Source organism: Pituophis catenifer, unplaced genomic scaffold (genome assembly GCF_029215685.1).
Source record: "Pituophis catenifer annectens isolate HBS135680 unplaced genomic scaffold, rPitCat1.0.hap2 SCAF_2, whole genome shotgun sequence".
NCBI classification, from domain to species: domain Eukaryota; kingdom Metazoa; phylum Chordata; class Lepidosauria; order Squamata; family Colubridae; genus Pituophis; species Pituophis catenifer.
In genome coordinates this window covers 45,092,452-45,111,585 of record NW_027256882.1, presented here as the reverse complement: position 1 = coordinate 45,111,585, position 19,134 = coordinate 45,092,452, and the positions used below count along the sequence as shown (strand labels likewise).

Below are 19,134 nucleotides of genomic sequence, written 5' to 3'. Positions count from 1 at the left end.
TTTTGATCAAGGAAAAATACCTATATTTCCCGATTCAACCAAAACTGTAAATAAAACAGCTTTTGCAATGTTTCTAAGATGCTATGCTTCACATGCAGTTAGAAATACTTATCAAATAGGAAGCCATAGATAAATTCCTACTTTGTGTGGATACAAAAAGCCTTAAAAAAATCACACTTTAGAATTTGGGACCAAGATTAGAAAGATCCAAATCTCGGTCAAACACTAACTCTTCCTACAACATAAATTATAGGGCTGTTGTTATAAGGATGAAATTGGAGGAGGGAAGTGTTTATCAGCACTGTGCATACTTCAAAATGATTTGGGAAAAGCATTTTGGGCACCATGTGAGCAGAGCACAGCACTTTTCTCTCAGTCATTAAAGTTGCCATATATTTTTTTCTGATTTCTGCACAAAGAAGATGATATTGTTTTAATGAGCAGCATCAACTTTTTAGAATTTAGATGCTAATTTTGCAAGAGGTCTCAAGCACATCTTTCTTACCATTTTCTAAGCATTTAGAACCATACTGTTGGCAACAGCTTTAAACTCCTGAGAACAAGGAAATAATCTGCAGTGACTTTACTGGGATTATAGAAAATTGAGATTCAGTTTCTTGCTTTGCCAATTTAGGCTCATAACAACTTCAGTGTGTATACTATAATGTAATGTGTAATGACCTCTCATTTAAATGTCAAACCTTTTCTACCACCTCTGTCATATAGAGAGGTCATTACACATTACATTATACTATACACACTGAAGTAGTTATGAGCCTAAATTGGCAAATCTTCAAAAAACAAGACAAAGTAAGTAAACTAAGATAATTGTGAAGCAAACAAAACATTGATAAAAGAATCTCTGGAATGTTGAAAATGATATTGATGATTATGTGGAAATGGAAGTATAGTTACAGAAAAATATCAAACTCATGAACTATCAGATGGTTTCTCTACTACATTTGGCCACTAGTTCAACATGGAACAAACTGGACCTAAAAGTGTTTCATGTATTTTTAATGTAATTTTGTTACATTCCATCAGGAATGTAGGTGTTAATTTCTACTTTCACACATTCTCACAACCACCTCTGATCTATATAGGTTACCCTGAAAGACAAGTGACTGGCCAAAATCATCTACAGTCATAAGCACCATAACTAGTGGCAGTCTGACCCTATTCCAACATTCTGATCATTACCTTTCACTAGTATCTTCCATTTATAATGTAAAACAAAATAAAAAATATTTAACTCTACTCTGATCAGTTAAGAGAGATTATTATCATTCCCATGATGTAATGATTCTGATGCTGAGCAAGGTGTAGGTGGACTCCGGTTCTACTTTCTTAGAACTAATTTTACATGTGGCATAGCAGAATTTGGCCAGAGAAAGTACTTCATACCGATCTGATAATAATAATTGTATGTAAAAAAGATCAGTGTTTCCCAGATATTTTATTAGGCTAGGTTTTATTAATTGACTCTGTGAGTCCTCATAGAAGATGCAGGATGTATAGCAGAATGTGAGCTATAGTTTTAATTGCCCCTTATCCAACATCTCAGCTCATATGGTTTTGTTTTGTTTTTTTGCATTGGCCCTCCAAAACTGCTGTGGGAAGTCCTGCTAGATGATCCATGCAAATTGAATTGTCCTTTGTGTGCTCATCCATAACATCCATACATATCCATTCCCTTCTGAGGCAAGCAATGTTATGCAAATTGCAGAAATGAAGTAAGAAACACTGAACTAAAAATTTAAAAGTGTGAGTTAAGAAAAATAAAACAAAATACAACTAAACCTATTTACCATTCCCTATACCTCTCCATCCTTGCTATCTATCCTTGCTTGCAAACATTCCTCTTTCCTCTTTACATTTCTCACATTTTACTTATGGAGGGTTTCTTCAGCTTCATCCAACTGACTTTGTCTTCTTCTCCCTCTTGATCAACCCTAACCCTAACCCTCTTCTCATATATTTATTTTTCAATTTAATACTAATTCATGCTCTCCATATAACCAAAATGCCTCAAGGTGACTCTTCCATACCAGTCACTCACTTTTGAATTCAATACATATTAATTCATTCTTGATCTGATCACTTTTCTTTTGACAACATATTTTTCGGACTATAAAATGCACCAGAGTATAAGACACACCAAGATTTCAAAGAGGAAAACAAGAAAAAGAATAGGTTTTGGCTTCTGTGCATCTGGTTTCTGCCCTCCCCGTCCCCCAGGAACACTTTGCAGGTCTCCCAAACCTTTTGCCAAAAATGGAATGTGCAAAGGGTTTGGGAGGCCTACAGAGTGCTCCTGGGGACTGGGGAGGGCAAAAACGTGACGCATGGAGCAGTGGTGGGGTTAAAAATTTTTTTTACTACCAGTTCTGTGGGCGTGGCTTGGTAGGCGTGGCATGGTTTGGTGGGTGTGACAGGCGAAGGATTCTGTAAAATCTCCATTGCCACCCCACTCCAGGGGAAGGATACTGTAAAATCTCCATTCCCTCCCCACTCCAGGGGAAGGTTACTGCAAAATCCCCATTTCCTCCTGATCAGCCGGGACTCGGGAGGCAGAGAATAGATGGGGGTGGGGCCAGTCAGAGGTGGTATTTACCGGCTCTCTGAACTACTCAAAATTTCTGCTACCGGTTCTCCAGAACTGGTCAGAACCTGCTGAATACCAACCTCTGGCGCGGAGGCCAAAACCTATTTTTTTTCTTGTTTTCCTCTTTAAAATGGAGGGTTTGGGAGGCTAAAAATGGGCCTGTTTTTGGCCTCCCAAGCCCCCCCCCACATCACATTTTTGCCCTCCCCAGCCCCCAGGAGCACTCTGCAGGCCACCCAAACCCTCTGTGCATCCTGTTTTCGTGAAAAACAGGCCTGTTTTTGGCAAAAACAGGACACACAGGGTGGAGTTTCGGGAGGCCAAAAATGGCTGTATTTGGTGTATAAGATGCATCAACATTTCCACCCTCTTTTGGGGATGCGGGTGAGAAGTGCATCTTATACTCCGAAAAGTATGGGTACACTTAAGTATCTCAATTCTACTGGATTCAATCTTAGAATTTCTGCTCTCTCTTCCATATAACAAAGCAGCATGGGCTTAAATATCACCATTTTTGTGGAAATCAGGGTTTATCTGCACGTCTGCAACTTTTTTCTTCTATTTTACTATCTTTTTCATCTTTCTTCCTTCTGCTTTTTACATGTCCCTACAAGAGTCACATTTGGCTAAAAGCAAATAAAACTTTGCTAGTAATAACAAGGCAGGAAGCTAAGAGAAATCCGCATGTTTCAATATACTGACATAAATGATAATACAAATTGTGTTTGTGTAATTCAAGACATATTGGAAGATTTCCCACAAATAAAACTTACCAGTCCCCAAAGGGCCCCTTCTGTGGTGGCAACAATAGTTGCAGCTCTAGGAGTGTTATACATCAAGGCGAGTTCCCCAAAACTGCCATGATTATCGTAGCGACCAACACAGCGAGTTTGGCTTTCTCGTGCTACAAAAATATCATATGATCCCCTAGAAAGATGGGAAAATAAAAACCCAAGGCATTAGTTCAAATGCAAAGCACTAATAAAAGCTTAGTTTAGTAAAAATAGTAGTAGTTTATTCTTTAAAGTAAAAATAAAACAAAACATTTCCATCTGGTTGGAGCAGAATATGCCCTGTCAGAATATATCCCTATTTCCTACCAAACACTGCCCATCCACAGTTCCCATCTTTTCACTGAATTGATCACTATAGGCAAGCATAGCTGAGAAAAAGCAGAGTCTTGGCTTGCAGAAATGACCACCAAGTAAGCTTCTAATCTATACAACTAAGCTGAGGTTAATTCCCTTCCACTTTTTGCAATAGGGGCAGATGCATCGAACTGCTGGCGGGGGGTGGGGGGGTGGGCGATCTGAGAATAGTGAAATAATATTTTTCATTTCTTTCTCTTTCTGTTGTTCTAAATGCCTCACAGGTTAAAATCTCAGAATCCATTGTAAAAGCCAATGGGCCTGTCCTGCCCATATTTTAATTATTTGAACTTAAGCATTATGTTTTTACAGAAAGATCTGCAGAAAGATATTTTACTATATAAGTGATTCTGCCAAACTTAATTTTTTCCTCAAATGATTAACCTTTCCAACTACCTATCTTCATTCAGAAACTTAGCACTGATTATCTGAAGAGAAAAGGGGGACCAGTCTACAGCATTATTCTGGTTTTCTCAAGACAGAGGTATCATTCAAGAAACACTTGTTAGGAATTATTTTTTCCTCTGTTTTCATAAGATTCCTTGGCTTGTACATCTTTAGAGATATATCAGATCACATTTTTCAATCTGACAGTTTTATGTGTGTTATATTTTCCAAGGTAGCGTGAGGATAATAGTATTCTAAAATGCACTTCCTAAAAAGAATTAATACCGATCACAATAAAAAATAGTACTTTCCTTGTGCTTTAAAAAGTGGAATGAGAAAACAATTTTTGGAGGCTTTTAAGAAATAACTTTTGTTTATATATAACCTCTTTATAAGATGCCTAGATGATTTAATAGCTTCTAGATAACCCTGCCTTGTAACAGTTTTTCATACAAATTTTATTTGTATTTTATTATGATCGAAATAAGATTCGGGGCTAAAGAAATGAATACATTTTAATGCTTATGCTGGTGGGAGATCACATAGCTAAATAAAACAGTAGATATTATATCAGAACTATTAGCAAACTAATAATTCAGTTGTCTTTCATAATAAAGTTCTATGGGTAAAACATATACACAATCTCAACAATATCAGAAATGAAAAACTACTGAATGAACCCAAGACTAGGCAAAAACCTGACTGTTGTTGAATATGCCTTTAAAATGTATGCTTAAACAGCAAGAAGCAAATTCCTATGGAATAACTTCTATAAACAGGCATACCAGACTTGGTGAAAGAATAAGTTCCCAATGGTTCAGAATAACATAAACAGGATTCTTGTAAATTCAGCCCAGATCCTAAAATTTGTTCTTTTTTATCTGTGTAAGATATTCAAAGGTGCTTTTAGATTTTAAATCTTCCACTTTGTTTTTTTTATTTTTGAAAGTATTATAAACCACATCACATATTTTAAAGAAGGGATATAAACTATTGTAGCAATAAATAAAAGAAACCATGGATCCCAATAACCTGTCCAAACTGAGACAACTCAGTTAAGTTGGATTCTTCAGAATTTCACTGTAAGGAGGCATTCATTGTGAAAAGCAATGAGCTCAGTAATATTTGGGAATGAACTAGCGGAGTGTTGTGGTCCGCCGGCAGCCTGCGGAGCTGGCAGTAGTCTCTGACAGTGAGGAGGCTGGGGAGGAACATGGGCCAGTCCTGGAGTCTGGGGAAGGCTCAGATGAGGCCTCTGTGTCGGAGGCAGAGATGGGGCAGGGCCATCTGGGAGTTATGTGCTGACTCCAGAGCCTCCTGAGTCTGACGTCAGCGAGGCAGAGGAACAGGTGGAGCCTGTTCCCAGTGTGCACATCCGCAGAGCTGCCAGTAGGCAAGAACAATTAAGACAAAAGGGGCGACTCAGGAGTAAGACTTTGGGATGATTGACCCCTCCCATAAGACATAAAGGAGGAGCAAAGGCACGTGAGCCTTTGCAGGAAGCAACTTTGTTCATGCTGGTCGGTTTAAATTCTGAAGCTCCATTTTGACTCTGTGCTCCGTGTGGCCTTGCAAAGCTAATTGCCAATTAGGTCTTTGGCAGTGTATCAAGGGAGATAAAGATGGGTGCTTATCAGCCTTATCCCGAAGGACTGTGGCAGACTTCTGTCAGACTCTTTACAAACTATTTGTGATTCATCACGGGCTGCGAATGAACAGAATTCACAGCTATTGAAATAAAGAGGGTTTTTGGGACAAATTGTGTGCTTTTTACTGTCTCAGGAAGCCTAGGTCAGAACACAGAGCTATCTTTAACCCTTAAAACCAGTAAGCACATTCTTGTAAAACAAAAACCTTTCTACTTGAAATATTGCTTTACAAAGATGAAATGGCTATCTGTGAAATGGACTAAAGTTTTACATCTAACATCTATAAATAACTTCTATATATCAATATGGGGTTCTCATATATAATTTTCAATTGATTTCTGCAATATAAGATGGTAGTTAAAATTGTGTTCCTTTAGTAAATCTTCTTACAATCATAGCAGCTTTAGTTTGTCCTTTTTATCTGAAACTTAGAAAGTTCAGCTTCCTCATTCCTAGTTAATACAATTTAATTTAACATTTATGTCAGAAACAGTTGGCTCCTTACTCTTCAATGACATAAAAGTTGTCTCCATCATCTCCTTGGTCAATTACATGTTCCTGAGGTCGCACTTTTCTTTCAAACATGGCATCCAAAACTTGTGACAATTGTTCCTGAAAGGATAAAACCATTTCAATTAACATTTCTTATGAGGACTAAGTCATTCATTTATAATGCCCCAAATACTCGTCTATACCATGAGCTTTTTTAACTACAGAGAAGAGTATTTTTTGAATGGGGTGCCATCTCACTTGTTCATAAATGCAAAAACATACAAATCAAACTAAAAATAGATTTTACTTTCCTATGTCAGAAAAAACTCCCTTCTACTTCTAGGGTCTTCTAACTCCAAAGAACAAATAGAAGTCTGCCATATTAAAAAAGAAAAAAAAATGCCGGGGAATCTCAAAGCTGACCATGAAAACAGTGGCTACAATGCTATCTGTGCAGCCACTGTTCTCATGGTCAACTATGAGATTCTTGGCTTTGCTGTTTTGAAATATTTTGAAAATGTTTCAGGATAAAGTGCTAGGCAACTGATAAGCAGAGGTATGGTCTCCAAAAGATCAGTAAGTTTTGGTTATATCACATTTAGTCATCTATCTAGTGGTTTTGACAATTCATAGGGGACACATCTATGAAACTGATTTCTAGTTGATCAAAATGAGTAAAAAGCACCATTCTATACACCAAAGAAAAGTGTATAGCCAGCCTGAGAAAGTCCAGTTACACCATGAAATGCAGGAAGTACCACCTCTTGAAGAAGGGAAAGAGAAAGGGTAAAGTTCATGCCAAATGATTCAAATTCCAAAAGAGAAAAGATGGGTATTCTTTCCCTCAGATCTTCCCCAAATCTATTTCAGAGAGATTGAGACAATACAAGATAATCTCTGCAATGAAACATAGAAAACAGCAGAAAAAGACCCAGTGGTCCATTGATTCTGCCTTTTGAGGGCAGAACTGCCTAATCTTTGGCAAAACTTCCTAATCAGTTCTCCTAATCACAACAGTAAAACTTAAGAAGAGCTGAAGAAGCTCATTGGATGCTTCTTGGATGCTTCAAAAAAAAAATCAGAAAGTTCAGTTGCCTCTTGGAAAAGCACCTTCAGGACAGTTATATCTTGGTGCATGAAAGTCTGCATCAAAGCCAGACTTGCTACTTCTCAGAAATGCATGTGGCAGCAAGCTTGGAAGAAACCAACAGGATGTATGATTGTTTTTACTTTTACCAGAAATTCAAGAATTCAGTCTACAAAAATCTTTAAATTTGCACATCAGCAGCATTTAGTTCTCTGAAAATAAATTTTATTACAGTTAGCAACCAATGCAAAGAAAAAAAGACATAATTACAACAAAATATCCATGTACATATAGATAAACAAACAGTTAGGCTTAAGATAACAAAAAAAATGCAGACATACCATTCATAAAACCTGTGGAACTAATTTAGTTAACTCACCCTGTAAAATCTGATCTATAAAACCTACTTTATTTGCCACTTAACAATCCTTGGTTAGTACATATAAAAATCAGTTAAGAGAAAATTGGAGGCAGGAAATAACTTTATGGCATACATTACAGAAATGGACGAAACATAAAATTTTGCCTGCTGATATGTTTTATCTGTAAGACACTTATACTTTTCTATGGCTTCAAAGTAAAATCTCACCACTTGTGCCAAAACATTAGGGGCTATGTCCTTTAGCCTTAGAGGAAGGTAACATTCTGTGGATCTCCTTTGTAACCTTTTAATAAGTGGAGTTATCCTTCAGTGAGTGGCTTGCTCATATGAGAGGCAGTTTAGAAGAATATGAATGCATTTAATTCTTCGTAAGGTTTAATTTTAAGTCAAGTAAGAAAAGAATGATGATAGTCTAAAGGGTAGTGAATTAATATTTTATGGCAGCAGATATTATCAATCTAAATGTAGACTTTAAAATAGGCTGATTCGTGTTTTTTTTTAAACTACTTTCTTTGTCAGATACTCCCTTTGAAGATTTTGAAAATACTTTAATAGAATCAAAGGCCAAGAGAAAGCTTCTTATCCTATTTCTTAAAATAAGAGAAAAATTTCAACCCCTATATTAAGGATTATAGGAATGTCAATGTCCTACTCTTATCTTGCAACAAAATGTTTCCCTTAGTATGAGGGAAGGGTTTTCAATTAACTAAAGTTGTTGGGTGATTTTTTTAAAAAACACCAAAATAAATTACTGTTTAAATCTCTGAGGTTTGGGGTGTTTAAATCTCCACTGAATATATTTAAGGTAAAACATTGCTTCAAGAAAGCCAATTTTCATCTAAAAATTACTGCTTGAATTACTGAAAAGGTTATTGCTTAGATACATCCACAAGATAAATGAACAGATATTTATTCTACCTGTGTTAAAATAAAAATATAACCATATAACTTCCTTAGAGAACACTTGAAGGAGTCATCACATTGTAAGTTCAAAATTCTGGAGGAAAATATCTCAATGGTAGTAAGCATTGAATATTTGTCAACAAAAAGCAGATATTTTATTTTTTAAATGTTATTCCAAAAAGGCATTATGCATCATTTGCATATCAAATATGTAATACCTATCACTGTTTACAAGCTAAATTTTGTAGTTGTTAATGATTTTATCCACTGTGTTCTGATTGTTGCTGCCCAGAGTTGTTGAATACGAGATGGATATGAGATGGACAATAATAAATTTCATAGATAGATGGATGGACGGACAGACGGACGGACGGACGGACGGACAGATGTTAAACAAACCAGTGTTTCATTTTCTACAGGCAGCCAGTTGATACAGCAATGGGGTGATCATTTCTAGTTAGCTAGCATAAATTTTAGGACATCCTGATGGATTGAAAAAAATGGGCATACCTTGCTGTTTTATAGAGAGCTCTGTCCAATTTAAATACACTGGAAAAAGGGGAGGGAAAACTGGACGGTGGTTTTTATTAACATACCACCTCGGGTAAAATCAGCATGGCTTTATTCTGAACCTAAGATGTATTATTCCCATGTTTAAATATTCCCTATTCTCTGAAATGTAGCATATTAAAAAAAGGCTAAACAGGGAATTAAAACCATAATAAGCATTCCTATCAAGGCAGTTCCACTCTGCTATTGGTGATAGAATTTCAGCACAACTGAAATAGCTCTCAATGGCAAAGGGAAATGTAGGAAGCAGGAAATTAAGGCAGGATATGACTAATAAAAATATCCCAAATGAGTAGCTTTATTAAAAGATTGTTTTTATTTAGTGGTGCAAACATTTTACAATATTGTGGATTAGAAAACTGTGATGGAGTTCTTGAGTTTACATAAGAGAGTTAGAATAAGAGACTCAGAATAATTTTTCGAGAGAAGTACTTTGATTTTCAAGACTCTATTACATTACCCTACTAGCAACAAAGATTTTTTCCAAAAAATCCAAGTAGCTTTTGTTGGACTTGCTTGCTATATCTTTTCTCTGTTACCCAATTTACCTAATACATTATTTCTTCCTACAAGTGGTATTTAAATAAATGTTACACATGTTAAATTGGTACACTTTTTATTTGTGATCTACCCAAGATTACGTTTTTCATTCATACTTATCTTTACAAACAATGTTTGTACCAGATGTTACCAGATTTTGTACCTGAATGTTACCAGATTTTACCATGATTACCTTTTTAATTATTAAAACCTAAAATGCTGCAGAACATGTTAAAAACAGAAGGGATTAAGTGAGAGCTGTCTAAGAACCATGAAACAAACCTGGCAGCATCTTCTAAGAGAAGCAGGTGGAGGTTGGAAAGGTTAAGGACTATAGCAATTTGGCAAGCTGACATTCAGAGGGAAAACAGCTCTCATTTATTCAAATCCTATCAACGGAGTTTTATCATAGTAAGTTTAGCATTGTTCATGCAGTCCTTCTGAATCTTTACTAAAAGGATCAAATTGTAACTAGGCAACCTGTACCAAAGTCACTGTTAAGAAACCTCAAGTCCTAAAAGGGTAATAGTTTTAGACAATTTGTATTCATGTTTGCTAATTACTGTCAAGTAAAAGAACATGGCAACAGAAGAGAATAAAAATGTTCAGATCATCTTTTAACAAAGCCAAGTACATAATCTTCACTAGCAATATCCCTGGCAGATACCACTTCAGGTTTTTTTTTTAAAGAACATTTTTGGTAAAGTGATGGGCAATATTTTCACGACTGGATGCTCATTTAAATATTTCTGATTTTCTATTCTATTTATTTTCCTTATATTACCCATGCCTTTAAAAATGATTGGATTGAAGGGAGTATAAGGTAATAAAGCATTTATTCTAAAGTCCATTAATACTTTATTTAATTTGTGAAAGGAAAAGGTGGCAACAGCTGCAAGCAATGCTCAATATTACAATATGGATAGGTTAAAAAACCACTTCAGCTAAAAATGTCCTACTCTCTATGATATTGAAAATCTTAAGTCAAGATATACAAAGTAGATACAGTGATGTAGAGTCAGCCCCAACAATCATTGCTAACCCCATGAAATAGCTGCATGTCCTAGATTTTAGAATCACTATAGGTAGCGAGATAATAATAATAAATAATGAATGCCCTGTATCATGATTCTTAAAATGAAATCATCTGAGCATCCTAATTATATAATCATAGACACTAAGAATAAACTAATTAATAATTCGGGCTTGCTGAAGAGGAACAAGCCAGATTCCTGGATCTAGGCAACTGTGAACAAGAAAGATTAGTCAAATCAGTAACCCCTTTCTAAATAAGGTAAAATTCTTTACAAATCAGGTATTTAATATACACCTGACTGATATATTAAAGTTAAATATTAAATCCTCTTCCTTTTTTCTACTAATTGTTACAAATTAAATATTCTAAAATAGTAATATTTTAAAATAACTAAGTAACTCAATTTCATCCACATGTTGGTATAGCCACACATGTAATAAATCAAGATGCTCCTGAACTTATACATTTTAGGGTTTGAATCTTCAAGTTGAAAGGTCAAATTAAAACAGTAAATATAGGTCAAGCTAATTACCTGATCTAAGTTTTTGAAGATGAGAATATCTTTACAGGCTTCCTGCAGTCTGCATCTCTGCTCATCTGTTTTTGGATGAACTACCTAAAAAAAGAAAAACCACAAAGTGGTTTAAACATCTAGACATCAACACATTTTGTTAGGCTAAACATGTTTGGGGTTATAATTCTGAATATATTTAGGGAGAACATTTTGAAAATGTTTTAACTGTAGCAGGGAAGAGTTTTCATATTCTTTCAGTAAAGAAGACCTCAGAAGTAAGAAAGGAAAGATCTAGCTCCAACTATTTTACTAATTAATAATACCCAATTGGAAAGCCTTCAGGAACAATTTTGAGAATCCTTTTGTATTCGTTCAAAAGTCATAATAAAGAATAAGAGCTGCCATTTCATTCATCACTTTAGTTTGAAACTTCACACAAGGAATAGGGTAAAATAAATTGCTCTTTGCATCAGCAAGCAATATAGTGTGTTCAATCTTGCTTACCCTTGGCTCTGTATCTTCGTCCTCCTCATCTGGGTTGAAGGCTTCCGCACAGACTTGAAAAAGAAATATTTGTTATTCTTTTACAGGGCTGTCATGCAAAGAAAGGCAAGAACTCTGTATGGATATATTAATCAGTGCCATTTTTAAGTTCGCAAATAGTGTAAAAGATTTAACACTTTAATGATTCAGACACTTGGTTAACTATTATTCAGGATTTATTCCAAGGTAATCAAAATAAAGGCAATACAGTGGTTCTCTGAGTTGTACCATTCTATATCACAATATGACATAACAGGCGTAGAGAACAGGATTGCTTGTGAGATTTATATTCCCTATTTGTGTGAAAGGGAAAAATAGCAAAAACCAATCTAACATATAAAAGTCAGGCACTAAGAAAATAATTTTCTTTTTTAACAAATAGGGATGTCAATATTTACACCAAGCAAATAAGCATTGCGTCAACAGTTTTCCCTGTGTGCTTTTTGGTCACGATTTAGGAAGAAAAATAGTTCAGTATACAGTAATCTTCAATTTACAACCACAACTGAGCCCAAAATTTCTGTTGCTAAGTGAAACATTTGTTAAGTGAGTTTTGCTCCAGTTTACGGCTCTTCTTGCCATAGTTGTTAAGTGAATCATTGCAATTGTTAAGCTGGTAAAATGGTTGTTAAGCAAATCTGGTTTCACCATTAACTTTGTCCAAAGGCTGCAAAAGGTCACGCTGCGATAACCATCATAAATATGAAGCAGTTGTCAAGTATCCAAATTTTGATCATGTGACCGTAGGGATGCTGCAGCGGTCATACTTATGAAAAAAGGTTATAAATCATTTTTTCAGTGCCACTGTAATTTTGAACAGTCACTAAATGAACTGTTGGAAGTTAAGAACTACCCATAGTCTATAATGGAGTCAAACATTTATGTTCAAAATTTCAGGAGCTTAACATATATACATTAACATATATTTAAAAAGGCAAAGAAGCTCTAGGCCAAGATTATGATGAAAGATTATCTGAACAAAATGCAAGTTAATAATTATTTGCTTCAATGTGATCTGCGCTTGACACTTTCCCAAAGAAAAGCTGAGCAATATTTTACATTCATCAATAAATAACATGTTGGACTTTGGACAAGTGTATAAAATTTATATTTACAATTTACAATAATAAAGTGCAAAAAAGGGGAAATACGTAGATCAGAAAATGTTAAACCATTCAATTTGCTTCCTCAATAGGAGCCTGCAAAGTTGATCAGCAAGCTCATCTGGAATTTTGAAAGCATACATGAAATGTTTGCTTTGGTGAGTGTCATTAATCACTGTTGGTTTTAAAGTGGTTTTGCTAGCCTTTAATAATGGTATGTATGACACTGACTTGACTCAACTCCTGATGAATTCATGAATACAAGCTATATAGCTTTCTTGATGATAATTTAATTTAATTTATTCTTAATTATTTTAACTTTTATATTGCATGTTATTTTAATTCTCGGCTGTTCACCGCCCTGAGTCCCTTCGGGGAGAAGGGCGGGATATAAATTTAATAAATAATAAATAAATAAATTCAGAAAGGTTTGCTGATGTATGCTTTCCGGGATGTATTTTTGTCAGTTTCCTAGTTTTATCTCTTAACCTGGGATCTCTTATTCAAGTCTCCTGACTACTTATGGTAGCTTTTTCAAGATCAGCTAGAATCTTAATACTGTTTTAATTGTTTTAATTGTATTATTATTCTAGGAAAGATACAAAACCTAGAGCATGAAAATACTTATTTATAATCAGGAAATGTGTTTGATCAAAACTGGGTTTGAGTTTGAATTTTCAGAAAAAAGTAGAACTCTCTACTGTATATTTGCCATATACAACCTAGGTGTAATGATGGCCTATGCAGCACTAGGAAAGCCTAATCCAATTCTACCTTCCATTTCCTTATGTAGATAATAGAATCTAGATATGTTCAAGCAGAATTAAACCCTATTGAATTCAGTGAAATGTATTCTCTTGTATATGATTTCAGTCTAATGAAACTTCTAATGAAGTCTAATAATGTTTAGATTTCAGCTTTCCCCAGTCTGATGAAGGCAGCAAAACATATCAAAAGCCATCAATGCAGTTATCTTTCACTCAGCCTAAAATCACTCACAGATTTAAAAAACAAAAAATAAAAGCAGAGAGAAAATCTTAAAACCACCTTGTATACTTTTAAAGAAAAATGTGATTATAACTTTGTAAAACAGAAAAGACAAAATATAATTAGGAAACCATGTTAAAATATTAAGACAGTCAAATCATCCATTGTGGCTGATTATAAATAGGCTCTAGATCAAAATATTTATTACAGATTGATATGGCAGGCATCACCATTACGCAAAAGTGGAGAACTACATTTCGTGTGAGAGTAAAATCCAGCTTTTGGTCTATTCTAGTAGGGCAGCTAATGTCTGGGTTTAGCCAAACCACAGCAAGACCCTCCCCTACAAAAACGATCCAGTTCTCTTTGAGTGGACAGGTATACTCTGTTCTTCATGTTATCTATCGTGGAAAAAATACTTCAGGTCAAACCGGGCGTTATCAATTCCTGCTTCATCCTGTGTTTGTAGTTATAATTTTGTTATACAGAATTCATTGTAGATTTTTCTTATGGAGAGATGATGTTCAGGAGACAAATAAACAAAATACACCCCAAAAATCCTTGATTGGGAAAAGTGTAACATGCCTCTAAATTGAATGGATCGTCCTAATGGGCCAAAGTTAGTTCCATTCCTGCCATATAACAAGTTAGTAATAATTCATTTAATTTATTTTTGAAAATATGTAAAATTATTAACCATCACTTCAGATAAACAAAACATTTGGCAAAGTCTCCCATGAGATTTGGTAGAAAAAATGGAAAAATGTAGCTTGAACTATAATATAAACAGATGGATACAGCTTTTTATCAATTATAACAGCAGTCCTCAATCTTTGCAGTTTGGTGACCCGGCAGGAGGGTGGGAGGGGAATTGGACCGTGCAAGCAGAGGGGCAGCACACATGTGTGTACCATGCACTTAACTGCAAATTGAGCTGTGTGCACAAACATGAGTGTGCAACGCCAGCATTCACGTGAGTCAAGCTGCGCATGCACATAGGTGGGCCATCCCGTCTCTTCACATGGTCTGATTCCGAATAAACCACGGCCCAGTACTTGAGGAATTACAATATGAATGTTTGAGAATGAGTCCATGTCAAGATTGACCAGAAGGAAAAAGAGGTACCACACGGTTTGGATGTATTCAATTCTGGGCGCTACATTTTAGGGAGGACACTGAATACAGCATGTCCAAAGAAGAACAATTAAGATGATGAGCTTAGGGAAAAAATGAATGAGAAATAGTTGGAGGAACCAAATACTTTTAGCCTTGGAGAAGGGAAAACTGCAGGGAGACATGATAACTGTGTTCATGTAACTGAAGAGCTATTGTGTAGACCAAGAGTTTTACATATTTTTCAAGTTGCAGAACTTGTTAGTTTAAAACAAAAAACAAACCTTGGAATATAAATTTCTATGCTGCCTATCTTCTTTCTGCACCTTACGTAATCTTTCAAGCTAAAATACAGTTTTCTGTTTATACAACAATATCTGATTCTGTTTCTCAGATTATCAAAATCTTTGTAAAGTTAGTATTTTTTTGTCTATTGAATTCAGTGCAGTAGTTGATAAAATTAGAATATTAATGTGTTGTGTCAAAAAGCTCTTTTAACATTCACACATTTTTTTCTTCACTCTTGTTAAAGTGATGACACAAGCATAATTCTGATTATTTTTGAGACATGATGACATTTGGCACACAGTGCTGTACTAAATTTGCTTTAGTTACATGGATCTGATATTTTTAACCATTCTTTAAATAAATAAAGCAGAATTGTATATCATATTTTCTCATGGGAGAGACAAATATCTATGTAAAGCATGTTCGGAAATGATCCTTCTGTGGAAAGATTTGGAATAATATAAAAAAACATGGTTACTTTCTGCTGCACTTTAATTGTACTGGAAACAGGGACATTCCAAAGACCAGTTCTTACTTTCAGCTATGTTTTAATATTTTAAACTACAGAATATGTTAATTGTAAGCTCAACTATATAAGGAATAAATAAATAAGCAGTTTGGGGATTTGGTATAAAAATATTCTAAAGGAACAAGGGAAGAAGATAGCCTGTTCCTTGATTAAAAAAAGCATGTTTTTAAAGTTATTTTCCTCAATATACAAACATGAAGAGCATCTCACATTCCTTCCTTACCAAAAAAGACATTGCAGCCTGTCAGAAGTCTTTCCTGTCTATCCTTACTGAAAAGAAAATGGCAATTGTAAATGGTGCTGCTAGATGACAACTTGCTAAGGCAATATTTGAGGAGATGAGCCAACATTAACTAGGCTTAAACATGAAATTTACCTGTGCTCCATAATAATATTCACTTCACTTGAGGTTTAGGACAACTCTCCATGGCCAACGGTCCAATCTTGCCACAGTCATCTCGCCACAGGACAGTTCACTACAGAATAATCCATGCAAGATAACTCTAAGCTGTAAAAGTTATCTGCTACTGTTTCTTCTAAAGTATTTCCATCTTTGTCGATGGAAATAATGTCAAAGAAACAGTGGTGGATCATAATTATCACGTTGAGTAATCCTGCGTGGAATTGTCCTGCAGCAAGTTGGCTGCAGCATTTTGGCCTCAGTGAGATGGCTGTGGCAAGTTGTCCCATTTCACTCTGGCTTGTGCTCGAAGCATACCTTTTCCCATTATGTCTTCTGGAGCTTCATTGCTAAAACAAGGTGATCAATTGTATGTGAGCAGGCTCACCTGCTTTAATCCTAACCCAAAATTCAAAAGTGGGCACCTGGTCATCAGAGCTTTAAAAATCAGGCAAGCCAAATTTGAAGTCAAGGATGCCAAGAGATCCAAAACTCAGGAGAAGATTAAATTTTTAAAAATTAATAGCTTAATCTCTCATACTCTTAAGAATTTACTAAGAAAAAATATTTTCAATTTATTTCAAAAGTAGCTGCAAACTGTACTTAATCCTTTAAGCAATGACGGACAATTCCAACTCTATTTAGTGGGCCACAGACTCTCTTTCCAAAACTGTATTTCTGAAACTTGATGACAATCATTAATGATTTTTCAGTGAGAAATTAGAGACTTAATATGTTATCTCTTGAATAAATACAGGAACCTTAAAAGAAAAAAAAACATGTCATCTCAAGGAAGAAGAGACTAAAAATTCCAATCCTTTCCAGGTCAATGACATTTTATCACTCTTCTGCTTGCTATAGCTCTTGGTCATCTTCTTTAAAGTGAGTGTGGATTTATATCCTGCCTTAATTTTGTACAGTTGACATACCGGTACATAATGCTCCTGCCTCTTATTTTCTCCACAATAAGTCTGGTGGGTTGGGCAGAAAGAAAATGATTGGCCCAAAGTCATCAGCTTGTTTTCATGCTTAAAAAAAGATCATGTGCTTCCACTTTCTAATCCAGGCACTTTAAGCACTATATCAAAGTGGCTCTCGTTTATTTAAATACCATAATAAGTGTTTTTCTAGATGGCAAAAAGCATAATGCTAGGTTTATTTTAACTCTTAATCTATTTCCAGTAGTGAAAATCCTTGACTTTACATGTTTTTTTCTTTTTTCTTTTTTAACTAAATGATGTTGATACTTGTTTATTGTTTAAGAAAGTAATGTGTAAATGCATTTCAATAGTAGAACATTCACTTTACAAGTCTTAAAAAGTGTAGAGATGCAAATATTAATGGAGTTTTCAAAACTCTGAATACATAATACATTTATGCTATGAGTGGTAGTCTTTTTTTTTTTTTTACTATCTTTTAAAAATTGTTAAGTAAATTATGCTTGGTAGACTGACTGACCAAACAAACGTACCTTCTCTAGCCATATTCCATGTAGTGCTTGAAACAGAGATGGGTGTAATAGATGGAACGAACAGTTAACAGTTCACTCTATGCTTTTTGTAATAGATGGAACGAACAGTTAACAGTTCACTCTATGCTTTTAGGCAGCCTTTCCAGCTCAAAAAATATGGGTTGTATTCAAAAGATTTTCAAAATTATGAAAACATCCTATTTCATATGCAGGACAGCTTCTTGCATCCCAGACATCTGTTTCAAACTCAAAATGGAGTGTTGCAAATTTAAAATGATCCAAATTTGATACACTTTACACAGTTTTCTGCTCCAAACTGTGTAAAGTGTAAGGCAATACGGAGAGACATTATTACCTTTATTTCCACAGTCAGGTAAATAGTATTTCTGTATCTTCTTACTGCATCTTTTTAAGATGCATGACATATTTAAACATTTTAGAATGTTGCTAGAAACATATTGATGAATCCTGTAATTTACCAATCTGCATTAATATTCAGGGTTTTTCTCCCCCTGATTATTAGCAGTAAGTCTTGTTTCACTGGTTTTGCTTCTCAGATTTAGTGTTCTCTAGGATAGAAGATATTGAAGGAAAAACTAGCTGAAAAAGCTGAAATGTATTTGTTTCATTAGGAGTCTGACTTAGGTTACTAATCCAAATGATTTAAAGTCTTAATTTAATATTTTCACAGTATATTTTTGTTGCTTATATATTTCTTTCTGATTGTGTTTGGAAAATAATAATTATACAGCCAGGAAAATGTTTCAAAAGCTGCATAGGAAAACTTAAAAAATATAACAGAGAAGTTAAAAGTAAAACACCATTAACAGTTAATTAGTTCTGCCTTGAATTTAATGATACTCTACAGAATTCATTGAAATAATAAAATGTTCATAGACCTTGGAAGTATCTGTAATAAAACTATATGAAAGCTTGATTTCATTAAAGTATTAAAGATCTCGTGGGATTAAAAAAATATTATATGCCCTCAAATTGGTCTTGGCTCTTAGTGATATATGGGTAGATCTTCAGTACCTGTCCCCATCCTGGCCATCCAGGTTTTCTGATAATACACCCTTTGACATTCTAATTGAATCTGTCTGGTTTACTGCTGGCCATCCTCTTTCCTTTTTCCTTTCCCAGCATTATAGACTTGTCAAAGGAATTAGATGTTCACATAATGTATTCAAAATAGGATAATTTGAATCCGGCCATTTGTGCCTTGAATATAAACTCTAGGTCAATTTTTTTTCCTATGATCCATTTGTTTATTTTATTGGCTATTCATGCTCTCTCAAGAGCCTTCTCCAGCCTCAAAAACATCAATATTCCTTCTATCCTGTTTCTTTTTTCACTTTCATACAGGGAAACCATCTGCACAATTATT

General features: G+C 34.9%; 1 protein-coding gene across 1 annotated transcript in view; it reads right to left on the bottom strand.

Moving 5' to 3' along the window:
• PRKAR2A (protein kinase cAMP-dependent type II regulatory subunit alpha) overlaps positions 1 to 19,134 on the bottom strand; it is a 71,104-nt gene that overhangs the window by 9,264 nt on the left and 42,706 nt on the right. The window contains exons 3-6 of the mRNA XM_070936809.1: positions 11,818 to 11,870; positions 11,332 to 11,415; positions 6,295 to 6,401; positions 3,379 to 3,532 (exon numbers count right to left, since the gene is read on the bottom strand). Of these exons, the coding sequence (XP_070792910.1) occupies positions 3,379 to 3,532; positions 6,295 to 6,401; positions 11,332 to 11,415; positions 11,818 to 11,870 (398 nt within the window). The remainder of the gene's footprint in view (positions 1 to 3,378; positions 3,533 to 6,294; positions 6,402 to 11,331; positions 11,416 to 11,817; positions 11,871 to 19,134) is intronic.